This window comes from Echeneis naucrates, chromosome 14 (genome assembly GCF_900963305.1).
Source record: "Echeneis naucrates chromosome 14, fEcheNa1.1, whole genome shotgun sequence".
Lineage (NCBI taxonomy): Eukaryota > Metazoa > Chordata > Actinopteri > Carangiformes > Echeneidae > Echeneis > Echeneis naucrates.
Window position 1 is genome coordinate 11,245,011 of NC_042524.1, and position 14,348 is coordinate 11,259,358.

A 14,348-nucleotide genomic window follows, 5' to 3' on the forward strand; every position below is an offset into this window, starting at 1 on the left:
AAAATAGGAACGGGCACACGGTTGGGTTTGGCGGATAGGAATTTATAGTTTATTTTTTAAAATAATAATTCAAATTAGTTGCATATCCGAATCATACAGATAAACAGAAGAGCGTGAGACCACAGACTTTAATTCATGTTTTCACACGAACACATTTTCCGGGCGGAAGTTCACATCTGGAGCGAGGAGTGATTTGCAGCATCAGTTCAACCAGAGCATCCGCTGCCTTTTTGCTTACTTGTCGTTTATTGGAGAATAATACCCGGTGACAGTCTCTCAGATGTGCACCTCTCAGCTCCACTCTGGATTTTAAAGTCTCCTGATCGCATCGGACTCAGGTAGTAAATCAACTACCTGCTACGATGAGCATCTTTTTCAGCTGATGCTAAGGTCATGCTAGCTAACGGAACTGCTGCACCTGCACAGGAAAACACCACCTTTTGTGTTGCACATAGTTGGAGTCGACCCCTTTAAATTCTACTTTCGAGACCAATATAATCCAAATTGCAGAGGCAGCTCTAGTACTGATATAGAATTTCATTTTGAATTTTGACAGCTCTTAGATGTCATTAACTAGTTAGTTGTGAATGAGTGCAAGTGTTTGTAGAAAAACAGACCTTTTATTTCATTTTATATTATCTTTATGCAGTGAAATTTTCATATTGCTTATAGTACATATACATACATACAGAGTTTGAGTTTGTTGTACATGTCCAACCTCAAGTGTGACCCTGGCATCAGCCTTCTGTCTCTTCGTGTCTGGTAGGAAGTGTCGCGCCCACATGGGCAGTGTCCTGGCTTTGTCTTCTGGCCCTGGCCATCAGAACTGGCCTTTCTCCACGGACCCCTCTCCATCCCGCTGGGACGCACACCCTGCTCACTGGGACAGTCCGCCCCGTTGGGAGAGGAGAGATGGCCGCTTACCCAATCCAGGCAGCTTTCACTCTCTTCACAGGAGCTGTAAAGGTGGGTGTCATTGGCCAAACAGGACCTGTGATGTGACCATAGTTAAAGAAAAGCTGACCATGCAGCACGGAATTAAAAAAAAAAAAAAAATCTTCCACCTGTGTCAACGGGAATGCTATTGTGTTCATGGAACATTGAATATGTTAAGTTAAGGTGCAGTGTATCACTATTGTGTGTTGCAGTGTCATATAATCCTTATATCCTTATCTTATAATCCTTTAATGCATAAGTGCAGTATATTTTATTTTATTTTTGTCTTTTTTAAACCAGAAATTGAAAATAATCAGATGATCTCAAAGCCTGCAAATGTACAAACTGAGATATTAATACTGTTCTCCTCAGATGTTTTTCCTCAACAGATTGAGGGAATTAAGATGATCATCAATAAAACTCTGAGCAGTTTCTTCAAGGTAAATTGTCCTCAAACATAAATTTACTGCCAAACTGTTTGTTGCATGTAAAAACAGTAAGATGAAAACCTCGTGTATCTGAGTATAGGTATATGTTTTCTTTTCAGGCCAGTCATACTCTCCATCTGAGTGCTGTTTGTCCTTCATACTACAGATTCCACGTGGAGCATCTGCAGTCTGACCATTGCAGTAAAGACAAGGTCTTCAGCTGATAAACATGTTACCACTGCTTTGTCATTCAGGTTTTGTACAGTCATAATGTAAATAAGGTAGAGCCTTTTTGAGTGATCAGATTTGACGTTGATCCTGCCTCATGTTTCAGGATGCTCCGGCACTGATCGGTGAAATGGACTCATCTGGCAGTCTGAATGCTCACGCCCTGCTCCATCTTACTGAGCGCATACGAGCCAGAACGGTGTTTCAGGTGTGTTAATGAAATCTGCCATTCCATGTGTTCATCTATCCAATGTACCATTACGTCAGTTATCTTGTGAAAGTCACCTAAGATCAGCATTCTTTCATGCAAACAACTCAACATTCAAATTGGTTGTGTTTTAGACCCAGCAGTCCCAGTTTGTAACATGGCAGTTTGAGACTGAGTACAGAGGGAGCGACTTCACTGCAGCTGTCACAGTAGCTAATCCAGATGTCCTCAGAGAGTCAGGTGATAAACGATTAGTGGAATGATTAAAGCCTCACCCAAGTACCATATTAAGTGTTAAATTATTTTACACAATTTGTACAAAGACACAAACATGCATGCCAATAGTTTCCCCGGCTATTATATACTAGTTAGTAGCTAACCATGTCTATCTATCCCTCAACTAAAACATTCTCCCTCCTTGGATATAGTCATCTGATTTGTATGTACTATGTATGGTGTTTCTCTGGGACAGTTATCCTTGTGGCACACTTCCTGCAGAGTGTGTCTTCTGGACTGGTCTTAGGAGGGGAGTTGGTGTACCATCGGGGAAGAGCAGAGGAAGGAGGAATTCTTACTTTGGCTGGACAGTACTCTCGTAAGATTTTGTTTTTATTTCTGAATTTTCTTTCAACTATGTGATTTGATTTAGATGGCCAATGTTGCCATCTATTTTGGTTCATCTAGCAACATTTTACTATCTCTTCATGCAGGACCAAACTGGGTGGCAACACTCAATGCTGGTAAAGGTGGCGCTCATGCTAGCTACTATCACAGAGCCAACAAACAGGTACAGCAAATAGCATCATTCTCCATTTACACAGCATATACACACACACACACACACAAAATATTGTGTGTGTGTGTGTGTTTACTAGATCCAAGTTGGCGTGGAATTTGAGGCCAGTACCCGTACGCAGGAGACCACAACCTCATTTGGCTATCAAATGGAACTTCCAGAGGCTAACATGGTATTTCGAGGTAAATTTCTTTCTTCATCAAGGTCACGTTTAATGCAAACTGTTCAGGAACAGACAGAGACCATTTTCTGTTCATACAGGTATGATAAACAGTCGGTGTATAATAGGAGGGGTGTTGGAGAAGCGCCTTACCCCACTCCCTGCCACCCTGATCATGGGTGCCTTTGTAAATCACAGAGGTGACAAGCTACAAGTTGGCCTAGGTGTCCACGTGGGATAATCATCCAATAACTCCTGCTGACACTGCAACTCACTGTCAGGACAACTGTGCAGAGACCTGTTTCAGAGGCTACATAATGATCTGACCCGCCAAGGTTCTTCAGCCTCAATAAAACGCCTGGAACCATCCTTTCTTCCATCCTTAAATTGATCCTCTCTTTTTATCTCAAAGCCTACCTCTCAAAATGGAGGTGATGTTTCCTGATTGGGTGACAGCAGGTTTGCACAGTGGGTTTGGATTAATATATTTTAAGAGTCAACATATGCGATTTGCAGAATTGCCTATCTCCCTAAAATCAGACTCCATGTTACTTTCTGAACAATGGACAAAGAAGTGACAAGTAGTATCCTGTAAATTGCAAATAATTCCAAACATTTTTACAGTATGTAGACAGAAAAAAATGTTTTATAGACTGCATTAAAAGATAGTAAACCTTTTTTTTTGTTTTAGCCCATTACCTAGAGTCCATCCATACCTGAGATATTTACCATCCATTTTCTGCAGTACGTTGTTTTTTAACAAATAGATTACTTCCCCCCCCCCCATTTTATACACATCATTGGTTTATATATGAGTCAGAATAACTCTAAAATCAACTTGTACAGATAGGGGAGCTCATCAATGATACACATTTTCATATATGTCACCTAAATTTTGGAACTTCCAAATGCTTAAATGCACTAACTTGATTTAAACCGATGCTGTCCTCAACATTACCACATTATACTGACAGAGAAAAAAAATAAAGCTGATTCAGTGTTTTAATTATCTCAAGCCATTTGCTGCATGCTGATTTCCACTACTGCCTAGAGGATAACGCTTGGAGTAAAGTGGTCAGCAGTGATGGCAGCTCTGTGTGAGTTTAAGCTGGTGAAATAATACTATCAATGTCAGTATGATCCATAAAGCTGTGTTTGCACGGATGTATGTTTCATCATGTTTTTTTTTTTTGCCAACATAGAAGTGTATGAGGGCTCCACACACAGCAAATTGACTCATAAGACAAAAGGTGCTCCGCCATATTTACTACCACAGATAAGGGATGTGTGAGAGGCTATGCACTAACTCTTCTGAGCCAGCACTGTACTGTATGTATGTATGTATGATGAAGGCATGTGGAAACACTGACCTGTATGCGACATGCACTACTCAATCTGCATCTAGACATTTCCACTCCTGTTGAGTATATGACATGGTTATATTATTTATATGTTATGTAATAGCATGGAAATAAGTAAAGTTCGGTTACTGTCTTTTTGGACTTAATTTAATAAAGATGTTATTTATTTTATAGATAAATCTTTTTTTTTCTTCTCCAATTGACATTGCAGTTTCTTCTGTTTCCAACACTGTACTGATTGTGTTAAAGGTCCTCTCTCATTTAGTATGATGTAATGAATCAAAGGACTACATGTAATATGAAAAGGGTCACTTATAATAGCACGCCAAAAGAAAATCACATCATTCAGTAAGCTAAAAGGACAGTGGAAACTGAACCTACTGTAGGTTGCCAGAAACGCAAAATAAACAAAATAAATGTGCTATCATATGTAAATTAGTTCAAGGTGTGTTCAGGTGTGAAACACATCTTTTCCAAGCCATTCAAATTTTGGAATACTGACTGAGGAAACATTCACTGACAAATTGCCAATGGACTCAGTTGCCAGTTCTGTAGGAAAACACTAGTGTATTTATACGCTCCACAAATTATGGCACCATGATTTGTGTGAATTTGCACAAACATTTTTAAACTGGCATCTTTGTTTTAGTCCATTCTGCTTTACATTACCTTTCTGTGCAGCTTTACTGCCTGTAATACATGTTTCACTCTGTCTGAACACACAGAGTCACCAAAAACATTTGGTAAATCCACTTTTAACGAAAACCAAAGCTAGATTGTGAAAGATTATCTTTTTAATAAAAAATCTTATAATTTTACTTTACATCCATATATTGTATATACAAATACATTAAATATGAGGTCTGTAAATGGTCAACTTAATGATTTTGATAAGAGCACATTATCCAACAAAATCAGCTCTCAGTCAAAGAGATAAAGCGAAGTGTCAGTCTGTGTATATTGCTGCCAATTCTCTGCTATTTGTCTCTGAAAAAAGAGAAGAATCCTTTCGCCCCGTCTCCCTTAAGTTTTAAAGACTTGCTTCTGTAAAGCCCTGCTGTGCTGGCGTTCTCCTGCTGTTTTTCCTTCTGCTCTCCCCTTTGGTTCACCTGCTGATCGATCACCAACCGCATATCCTCCTACAACATAATAAAAGGTTCAGATAGGGGGAAAAAATAGCCTTTACACCTAAAATTGTATACCCCTCTACTCAGACTGACCTGCCATGCATCCAGCTCCTGGGACAGTGCAACCTTGTGTTTGATCGTGTTGAGAAGCTGTTGAGTCAGTGTTTCTTTCTCTTGCCGCACAGTGATCAACTCACTCTCTAAGGAACTGCACAGGGATATAATCGTTGGTAAGACATTGTTGTGTTTTCATGAAGTTCAGTCAAGCAATTGTTTTGTTGTGTAGCTTCACCTATAGCTTGGCTTCTCTGGGCTATCTCGAAATGGCTTGATTTCTTCCCGCAGCGTTTCCAGCTCTTCTTGTTGAGATTTTAGCTGCCAGACATGAAAAATTATCTTGCATTTTTCCTTTCCTTTCCTTTCACCCATGTAAAATATATCAGGCACTAAAATGGAAACAAACACCCACTCTACTTCTTTACTGAGTTCAGTAACCATGTGAAAATGTGTTAGTGCATACATAGTTATGAGTTGTAAAGTTTGACTGACCTCCTCTTTCAGTTTTTGTATTTCTTCATCTCTTGCTTGCAGAACTGTGGAGTGAGCTAGAAGAGCATCCTTAGCCTAGTTAACAGGAGACAAGACAGCAGATGCAAACATAAGTAAGGTCAAACAGTCCTCAGTGGGCATTTGTGCTTTTAATGAAAATGTGGTTAGAGACCAGTTAGTATCATGCCATAAAGGGAAGCATGGGTATAGGCTGAGGACACACTAGTGCTCTCCAGAAAACGCTAGACTTTCAAGTTGTTGTGCATCTGCCAGTGCAGTTGCCAGTGCTTTGTGGGTGTCTCTGTGTGTACCTGTGACTGTTGAATTTCACTAAGCAGAGACAAAGGTTGTGTGTGAGCACTGTCCAGGATGCTCTCTTCTCCCAGGCTCAGAGCTTTTTGTTGCAGTGAGCGATTCAAGGTACGCAACTCAAACACCACTCCCTGCTGCTGCTCTATCTATATACATACACATAAACACACATGCTGTGAGATGTAGACACGAGCTCGCTCCCAAATCAAAAGCTTCAAACTAGTTCTGTTAGTGACTTCTGTTAGTGATGGGTGATATCTGTTGCAGCTCCTGAGCCTCCTCCTGTTCATCTTAAAATGCTACAGTTAGATTAATGGATCCTTACCTCTGATTCTTTCTCTCTCAGTTTCATCTGGAGTTCTGTTAGTCTCTCACGCAGTCCCTCTCTGTCCATTCGCAGTCCATCACTGTCCTCCTGTGAAGCCTTAAGCTGCACCTCCATGTGTGACAGCCGCTCCAACAAAACTCTGTTCTGCAAAAGAAGAACAGACAGATGGATGAACATAAAACACTCGTATATAAATGGCACGATCAAGAAGAAAAGAAGGTCTAAATGATGATGACTAAAATGATCGTCATGTTTAGATCATGAAACACTGACTTTTGGATTGAGCTTCTGATCAAGAAGTAATTCAATCTAGAAAAATAATGCTTTTGAGATGTCAAAACTTGTTAGACAGTCAGTGAGACCTTGCTGGATTCATTTAATATTCTGCTCAAATTTCCATTTCAGCAGCATTGCTGTACACTTGGCAGTTGGACGTCAGAATCAAACCACCCAAACAGGACTTTGCATGATTACAGACTATCGTAAATGAAGCTCCCTAAAGACGTGACCTAATTTGAGGCTTTAAAGCAGACACCTTAAAATTAATATTAGTATTGGTAACATACATCTTCTGATAGGTCTTGTTTTAATGTACGAAAACACAATTAAATTGGCCTCCTTACATTGAAGATGTATACATTCATACAGTTTGTCCATGTTTGAATAATCAATTAATGCCTCTTGTTTTAATCTATGATCCTGTGTCATGCCACATTGTGTTCCTTCCAGTCACATGAAACCCGTGTCATTTACCTCTGCTTGAATGTTCTCTATCTGTGTGAAGCTGATATTTCGGCTTAAAGATGACTCATCCATCTCTTCTCTGAGGGAGCGAATCTCAGTCCTCAAGGAGTGTTCCAGAGTTACAGCCTAGATGGGAGGGGCAGTGAGAAACAGAGAAAGGCTTTTGCTCACTGTGTGACAAAGATTGGACTTCCCAAACCTGCTGGTCTGCATTGCTCCTGTCTGAGTGACATGTGACGTGAAATAGGTTAAAATGCAGACAGTTCCTATTTCCCACTCACCATTAGGCACATTTATTGTATATACTTGCATTTAACCATGTTATGTTTTTGTTCGTTCAACCTATCAGGCCAGGGTTAAACTAACCTCTGCTAGCTGCTCCACCAGTCGCTGGTTATGATTGGCTAATTGAGTCAGCTGTTCGCTCTCATCCCGTCTCTGGGCTCTGCCTTGGCTGTGATGACGCTCCAGCTCAGCCCTCAAAGTTGCTAAATCTGCAGTTAGCTCCGCTTCTCTCTGACCAGATGCCAGTTCATCCATATCCAGCTTCCTCTGGAGAACATATTTCTCCTGCTGTAAAGCCTGAAATGTTGAACATAGTATTTATTGACTTTGAAACATTACCTTCAGTGTGATGTGAAATTTCAGTGTGTTGGTTTCTAGCCAGCTTATTTGTAGCAAACAACACTCACAAGCTTTATGTTGTGTCTAAATGTCCCAGTAGGCCATGACAGTGTGCCAGCAAGACAGCACAACAGGAGCCTGAAGCCGAAAGGAATTCAGCCATCATTCATTTTTATTTTTAAACTCTGTGATTTTCCTACTGCCATGTGTCAGAGTGGCTTCATATTTACTTTATACATCAGGGACATTTTATACTCATATACATAATGCTGGACTTAATGTAAAGATTTCTATTAGCAATACAATACGAGTGTATTGCTTATGTTTTACTGTTGTCATTAGTGCAGGTCAAGACTAACACAGGATAAAATACTTTAAGCTATAATAGAAAAAACTGAATCTTAATAGGGCATGGTGGATATGGTGGTTAGCGCTGTTGCCACACAACAACAAGGTCGCAGGTTCGGTTCCTGGCCTGGGGCCTTTATGTGTGGAGTTTGTATGTTCTCCCCGAGCCTAGGTGGGTTTCCTCCCACCGTCCAAAGACATCATGCTTGGGTTAACTGGTGACTCTAAAGTGTCCTGAGGTCTGAGTGTGAGTGTGAGTGGTTGTTGGTCTTTGTCTGTCTCTGTGTGTTGGCTCCAGTAACCGTGCGACCCCGAAATGGATAAATGGTAGAAGATGAATGGATGAGTGAATTAAATAATTAATCTCGATAGTTACACATTTTCTATTCTTCCCAAATTCATAATGAAACAGTACTGCAGGCTAGAATTAATCAAATGTACTTTGCTTGTTTGTAGTAAAAATGTTTTGAGTGTCCCCTAAGATTCCATCTCACTATAGCTTTTCATAATTTGAGCATCATAATTACCTCAATTTCCCTCTCCCTCAGCTCCAGAGTAGCTGCCAGCTCTTCACTCTTTTCCAGTAACGCCTGCCCCAGCTCTGCAGCTAGTATCAAATCTGTCTCTATCCCTCCTCCACTGTCAATGCTACCTGGAGAGCATGAAGATGTCGAGAGAGCAAAGGACAGCGACATTGACGGAGATGAGGACAATGGAAAGAAAGAATCTTCCAGGCTGGGGGTGGGAAGACTGCTTTTCCTTTGGGTGAACATTGTTGCAGGTTTGCAGGACTCAAATGGAAAGCATCATCCAAAGTGTTGTCATCCACTCTCACACGGTGGGCAAGAGGACAGTTGGACCTGTTTCTCTTTTCTGCTTATTGCTCTGGTCTGGAGAGAGTTAATGTGTCAGTTGTGTTGGCCAGTCTATCTCCACTAAACTTGATTTTTGCTGTGGTGCTTTAGTCCCGATGCTGGTATCATTCAAACTGTCTTCACCCTTCTTCACAAATGATTCTGTGGGCAAAATAAGACCTTCAGTGCCACAAAAACACAACACATTTTTTATTAAATGTAACTGTGGAATTCAGGGCACTCGTGTATATGTAAAAATCAGAACAGTTTTTGGTAATATAACCTCATATTGGTTTCAAGGATATCTTTTGTCTGAAAGACGCTTTTGTTACTCTGACCGAAATACCATCGCCACTGATATCTTTGTGCTGCTCCCCTCCCTAAATTCCAAAGGAACTGTGCTCCATTAGTTCTAACAAAGAAAACAAACTCTTGACTCATCCAAAAACAGTCTGTAAAGTGATCAAGAGAAGCTAAGTCTAAAGAAAAACCCATTGCCCACCTGTCCTTAAAGAAGCCCATAATTAGGCTTGATGTTGGAAGGCGCATATCAATTCTAGTCACTCCAGGATTATTTCTACATTAATGGTTTCTACGTAAACAAAATGTTATTCTAATGCAATCTCTGTCCTCACTGTCTTTCCTGTCATTTCTTTCTTTTAGCCTGGTGTCGTGCCACCTGTTACAGTAATACCTCCTACATACGTACAGCTATGCTGCCATTTCATTAAAACTTTATTAAAAGAAATATAATGAACTCATTCTCACTCTCACTAATTACTTGCTCCCTACAGTAACTGACAGCATTTGTTACATTCTTGAGCTACCTCATTTTGAACAGAAAAAAGTAATTTGTCCTACCTGACAGATCCCAGCCAACTCTCACCTAACAGTTGAAGTCTTTCTGCTTGGTGAGTGTGTGTGTGTGCATGTGTGTGTGTTTGGGTGTGTTTGCATAAGAGGCTTGGCTGGTTTCCCTGGCAGTGGAAACATACAGTAAGTCAATGGAGTCAGCAGCTCCACCTACACAGTTAAAAAGGTGAAGGAAGCAAAAAAGAGGGCGATATGAATAAGGAAGAACAACAACAGTGTTTTTTCTCTGACATCTAGTGGTTGATTAAATAAGGAAAACATAAACTATATTAACTGGAATTTGTCTGAGCGGGGGCTGAAACAGGGTAACAGACAAACAGGGGAGGGGAGGGGAATGCTAAGAGACAAACAAGAGCCTGTCTAATCTGACCCTCCTCCTCCTCATTCCCTGTCCTGTTTACCTGCATGAATGTTTTCAAAGGACCTCTGTCTCTGTGTGTGTGTGTGTGTGTGTGTGTGTGTGTGTGTGTGTGTGTGTGTGTGTGTGTCTGTGTGTGTGTGTGTGTGTCTGTGTCTGTGTGTGAGGTAGGGGGTAGGGAGAGTAGAAAAGGGGACTGCTTTTAGTACCCTTCTTCCTCAGAGACAGCAAACAGTGGGACTTTGAATCAGAGTGTGCATTCATTGCAGAGATGTCATACAAATTCTGGCTTGCTCTCTCAGTGTGGCTTCTGCTGCCATCCTCTGAAGCTGGAAGGCCGATGCCAAAACTTGCTGACAAGAAACTCTGTGCTGACTCCGAATGCAGCCGTAAGTAGCACACCCCCTAACTCAGGTTTACAGTTACAGCTAACGGTTGACTGTTTTGTAATCATTTTGGATGTTTGAAAAGATAATATTCATACTTTTTCCAGTTCACATGCCTCACTTAAATCATCTCTTTCTCTTTCAGACCCTATCTTGATTGCTCGTGCGCTACAGGACTATTATCCTGGAGACTGCAGATTCATCCCCATCAGACAGGGGCAGATTGTCTATGTGTACGCAATGCTAAAAGACAGAGGGAACCTCTTCTGGGCTGGCAGTGTGAGTAAAATATTGTCTACAGGATAATACGAATTGCTTTGACTGAATGTGGTCTTAAAATGGAATGAATAAGTGACATAAATGTAGCACTAATATTCACCCTTTAAGAATAATGCTGTAAATGACTTTTGTTTGCATCATCCGCTTTCAGGTGCAAGACTCATACTACGGACAACAGGAGGCGCGTATTGGCCACTTCCCCAGCAGTGTAGTGGAGGAGACACATCCTCTCATGCCAGCCAGCACTGAAGTCAAAACTACTGTAGGTGAAGACTGCATCTACACACCTGTTTGCCTGATACACTGTTTTCCTAATTCTATGTCTCCTATTTTTTCCCCAGAAATGGGACTTTTACTGTTACTGATGACGCCTTTACCAATAAGAACAAGAAGAGAACAACCTTGTGACCCACAGTACATGAAAGCGTTTTTATTTGGTATTTTATCTTGCTCGCATCCTTGACAGTATGTATGTAGATCTGAACTGCTGATTATCCGCAATTTATTGCAATACAGGTCTAATGACTCCACTTAGCAAAAATGTTATCAGAATTTATAATCAGAGTTCTCACTGCTGAAACAAAAACCTTTGCTGTTCAACATCATGTATTTTACTCCCTCTGTCTTACTATTTGAAACTGATACATTATTTTTAACACTCCTTCATGCTGTTTACATCTGTTTTTTATCTGTTATGCACTATTAGGAAATGGTGCAGAATTCAATCAAGGGGAATTAGCCATTCTAAGTGCAAAGGCGGGCTATATTAGTATTGATGTTAAAAGATACTGTATCAACATGCTACCTGCTAGAATAAATAAAGAAACCACATTTCTACAACTGACAATTAAAACTAATAAAAACCTGTTTGCTTAACATGTGGCAGTTATTATTTTAAGTCACATAAAACTGTTTTATTCTATGTTGTTATGTAACATTCTTTCAAAACAGAGGGCAAAACAGACGAGTACATTATAGACATGAGTTTCACCATTTATTCTGTTTGATGTTTTCCCTGTTAATATGCCAAAGAGTTTTGTAAAGGGATGACAGAGCTGTATTTTTTTATCCTCAAGCACATGGGCCACACACACATTATCCTTAGCAGCACAAAGGCCATGCATCACAGTGATAAATGCTGTCAGTCGTCAAACATCAGTTCTTCCCTTGTCATTTAATTTCCCTTCAACTCACTTACCCTTTTATTCCTTTCATCAGAGAACACACCTGGTCCCTGGTCCTATGGTGGCTACTTTTGGTAAACAAATTAAAAGACTGCATGTGCCTCCAGAGAACTCCTTCCTCCTCACACATACAGAAATCAAGACTATACTCAAAGAGCAACCATAGTTTGCATGTTAATTGTATCCACTCTGACAGTACCATGAAATGTAGAAACAAATAAAATGAAATGCATCTCAGTGCAGGTCTTGATTTTTCCACTCCTTCACCTTGACTTTTTAGCACTTCCATGTAAAATAGGTGTTGACAACAGTTCATAATTTAGAACAAATGTACAGGGCCAGCATACAGACCATAACCATTATACCAAATCAGGACAGGAAATACCTCTCAATCTATGATTACATGCTGTTGATGTGCAATTGAGATGGTGGTGTGAATATTTTTAGCACAGAGGCATTGTGAGTGATTCTGTTGGCTTTTGATAGAAAGTTTAATGCACAATGGTCTCACTGAGATATTAGGATACTGGAGTTAAGAGTTAGGAGTTAGATGCTAACCTTGTAGAGGACACTTGCTCTCATAGACATCTAGACATGTATCCAACTAAATGTGCGCTCTAATCCCAACAATACTGGGACAGGTTAGATACAAAAACAGGCAGCATTTGGGGTCAGTAGTGAGTGTCAAGACCATCAGCCAATACTCTACATTTTCTGTTTAGGTCCCTCTTCAAATGAAATGGGAATACTGCGCTCCGGCCCAGGAGATGATCGAGGTGCTGTGATTGTCAGCACACCATCTGAAGACAGGGAGGATGTGACATCACCACCTGACACACCATCAGGAAGCCTGTATTTCCTCAGAAACTCTCTTGACACAAAGCCATGGTCATCCTGGAAACAGAGTTTGGTAGTGTATCAGTGAAGTATGACCAAATCAATTTAGTGGGACTATTTCTGCAGATATCTGAAGTCTCTCTAACCTGTCTGTCTTCATGTTTGGCGTGTATTGTGATGAACTTGTCACTGACATTGACAGACAACTCGTCAGGGGAAAAGTGCTTCACATCCAGATAAATGACAAAGCGATCCTTTTCCATGCGCATCTAAATACAGACAATGCACAGAGGTTCTTAGAAATGAATTAGCTAGGCATTAAACTTACACTTGCTCATTATTGTCAATTCATACAGCGGAAGTGGATATTCTACAGTGTTCAGTTTAAACATAGAAAAGTAAAATCATCAAAAGATCTCAAAGGGTATAGATTTTTGTTCAGTGATCATTAACATCCCATTCAACACACCGCAATATATGATTCATTATTATTCTCTCTGGTGGTATTGGGAATAAAGTTAGTAGTTATTTTACACATAGAAGAGATACAGAACAGAACAGAATTACATAGGAAACAAATAAGTTTTTACTTTACCTCACCGTGCCCATTGTCAGGCCAGTTGAACCAGCGTGTGAATGAAGGGCGTATCCAGGGGAAAGACGAGGTGAAGGGCCAGATCAGGGGCCAGTCAGTGAGAGGTTCTGCCAAAGAGGGGTCAGTGAGCCGATGTGGGAATGCCCGACGGTACCAGGGATACTGGATGGGAATATCCATGATGAGATTCGAAATGATGAGTATGAGGGAGATTGAGTCTTTGTTTGGCCTGGTTGGAGATGGGTGCTGCTTTGCTCTCCTCCTGTGCATTTATAGGCCAGGCACTGTCTCTGCTCACCTCCACTCCACCCCCTCCTCTGCCCCATAACATCTCATCCACACTTGCATAGTAACTCTGCCAGCAGGCTGATTTTTCTAGAACAATGATGTCAACTGTTTATCACTGCATTGTTCTCATTGTTTCATCTGTCTGACTGTGACTGGTTGTCTCTCTCTCTTCCTTTCCCTCTGTAACTCTGTCTCTGTCTCCCCCTTCTCCCAGTCATGAGGTGACACTGGCTCAGCGTTCTGCTGATGCCCCCATACCCATTCCCCAGGAAATACCCTCTCTGGTGTGTTTGTGATTCTGTGCGTGTTTGTTTGAGGAATAGCTGCCAGAGCATTAGCCTGCTCTGCTTCTACTGCCAGAAGCTTTAGGGCTGTGAGCATAGTGGAAGTGTGTTTCAATGAGAATTGATGAGTTTGTACGGGAGAGTATTAGGTGACACTCTAAGCATGTGTCATTTTGCTATGAGCTCAGTTGAAAAGTCCTTTCCAACTGGGCAAAAGTTGTGCCAAACTAATTTGATTCGGTCTCTGCTTTATCCTCCCTG

General features: G+C 40.9%; 4 protein-coding genes across 6 annotated transcripts; 2 read left to right on the top strand and 2 right to left on the bottom strand.

Annotated features, from left to right (window-relative positions):
* The first annotated feature begins 24 nt into the window (after nucleotides 1-24).
* Nucleotides 25-4,236, top strand: LOC115054245 (mitochondrial import receptor subunit TOM40B). 2 transcript variants are annotated; one of them, XM_029519357.1, is made up of 10 exons: nucleotides 25-338; nucleotides 767-966; nucleotides 1,309-1,376; nucleotides 1,484-1,576; nucleotides 1,699-1,800; nucleotides 1,935-2,040; nucleotides 2,273-2,395; nucleotides 2,511-2,587; nucleotides 2,676-2,778; nucleotides 2,858-4,236. In XM_029519357.1, exons 2-10 carry the CDS (start codon nucleotides 783-785, stop codon nucleotides 2,995-2,997), a joined length of 996 nt encoding a protein of 331 aa, XP_029375217.1. In that variant the 5' UTR covers nucleotides 25-338; nucleotides 767-782; the 3' UTR covers nucleotides 2,998-4,236. The 2 variants fall into 2 exon arrangements, with proteins under 2 accessions (XP_029375217.1, XP_029375218.1); XM_029519358.1 differs by lacking the exon at nucleotides 2,858-4,236 and having other exon boundaries at nucleotides 2,299-2,395.
* Nucleotides 4,237-4,341: 105 nt separating this feature from the next.
* bicdl2 (BICD family like cargo adaptor 2) lies at nucleotides 4,342-9,965 on the bottom strand. 2 transcript variants are annotated; one of them, XM_029519520.1, is made up of 10 exons: nucleotides 9,865-9,965; nucleotides 8,677-9,165; nucleotides 7,544-7,759; nucleotides 7,187-7,303; nucleotides 6,431-6,577; nucleotides 6,105-6,251; nucleotides 5,794-5,868; nucleotides 5,537-5,619; nucleotides 5,338-5,452; nucleotides 4,343-5,256 (listed from the first exon to the last, which is right to left on the bottom strand). In XM_029519520.1, exons 2-10 carry the CDS (start codon nucleotides 8,920-8,922, stop codon nucleotides 5,095-5,097), a joined length of 1,308 nt encoding a protein of 435 aa, XP_029375380.1. In that variant the 5' UTR covers nucleotides 8,923-9,165; nucleotides 9,865-9,965; the 3' UTR covers nucleotides 4,343-5,094. The 2 variants fall into 2 exon arrangements, with proteins under 2 accessions (XP_029375381.1, XP_029375380.1); XM_029519521.1 differs by lacking the exon at nucleotides 6,105-6,251 and having other exon boundaries at nucleotides 4,342-5,256.
* Nucleotides 9,966-10,340: 375 nt separating this feature from the next.
* Nucleotides 10,341-12,274, top strand: mia (MIA SH3 domain containing). The gene is made up of 4 exons (XM_029519685.1): nucleotides 10,341-10,623; nucleotides 10,766-10,899; nucleotides 11,051-11,161; nucleotides 11,241-12,274. Exons 1-4 carry the CDS (start codon nucleotides 10,506-10,508, stop codon nucleotides 11,262-11,264), a joined length of 387 nt encoding a protein of 128 aa, XP_029375545.1. The 5' UTR covers nucleotides 10,341-10,505; the 3' UTR covers nucleotides 11,265-12,274.
* A 514-nt stretch (nucleotides 12,275-12,788) lies between these two features.
* On the bottom strand, nucleotides 12,789-13,731 carry LOC115054636 (alpha-crystallin B chain-like). Its single transcript, XM_029519934.1, has 3 exons — nucleotides 13,516-13,731; nucleotides 13,067-13,189; nucleotides 12,789-12,977 (listed from the first exon to the last, which is right to left on the bottom strand). Exons 1-3 carry the CDS (start codon nucleotides 13,693-13,695, stop codon nucleotides 12,789-12,791), a joined length of 492 nt encoding a protein of 163 aa, XP_029375794.1. The 5' UTR covers nucleotides 13,696-13,731.
* Nucleotides 13,732-14,348: the final 617 nt, after the last annotated feature.

Bases quoted from the DNA above. Each gene is read 5' to 3' on its own strand.
- LOC115054636 (XM_029519934.1), bottom strand. From the start codon at position 13,695: ATGGATATTCCCATCCAGTATCCCTGGTACCGTCGGGCATTCCCACAT. The intron at 13,190-13,515 runs GTAAAGTAAAAA...GTCTGTATTTAG, and splicing joins CTGACAATGGGCACGGTGAG to ATGCGCATGGAAAAGGATCG. The intron at 12,978-13,066 runs GTTAGAGAGACT...CTCTGTTTCCAG, and splicing joins CCAAACATGAAGACAGACAG to GATGACCATGGCTTTGTGTC.
- LOC115054245 (XM_029519357.1), top strand. From the start codon at position 783: ATGGGCAGTGTCCTGGCTTTGTCTTCTGGCCCTGGCCATCAGAACTGG. The intron at 967-1,308 runs GTGGGTGTCATT...TGTTCTCCTCAG, and splicing joins TCTTCACAGGAGCTGTAAAG to ATGTTTTTCCTCAACAGATT. The intron at 2,588-2,675 runs GTACAGCAAATA...TGTGTTTACTAG, and splicing joins ATCACAGAGCCAACAAACAG to ATCCAAGTTGGCGTGGAATT.
- bicdl2 (XM_029519520.1), bottom strand. From the start codon at position 8,922: ATGTTCACCCAAAGGAAAAGCAGTCTTCCCACCCCCAGCCTGGAAGAT. The intron at 5,620-5,793 runs GTCAGTCAAACT...CATGTCTGGCAG, and splicing joins TACAAAAACTGAAAGAGGAG to CTAAAATCTCAACAAGAAGA. The intron at 5,257-5,337 runs GTCAGTCTGAGT...ATTATGTTGTAG, and splicing joins AGGAGCTGGATGCATGGCAG to GAGGATATGCGGTTGGTGAT.
- mia (XM_029519685.1), top strand. From the start codon at position 10,506: ATGTCATACAAATTCTGGCTTGCTCTCTCAGTGTGGCTTCTGCTGCCA. The intron at 10,624-10,765 runs GTAAGTAGCACA...TTTCTCTTTCAG, and splicing joins TGCTGACTCCGAATGCAGCC to ACCCTATCTTGATTGCTCGT. The intron at 11,162-11,240 runs GTAGGTGAAGAC...TTTTTTCCCCAG, and splicing joins GCACTGAAGTCAAAACTACT to AAATGGGACTTTTACTGTTA.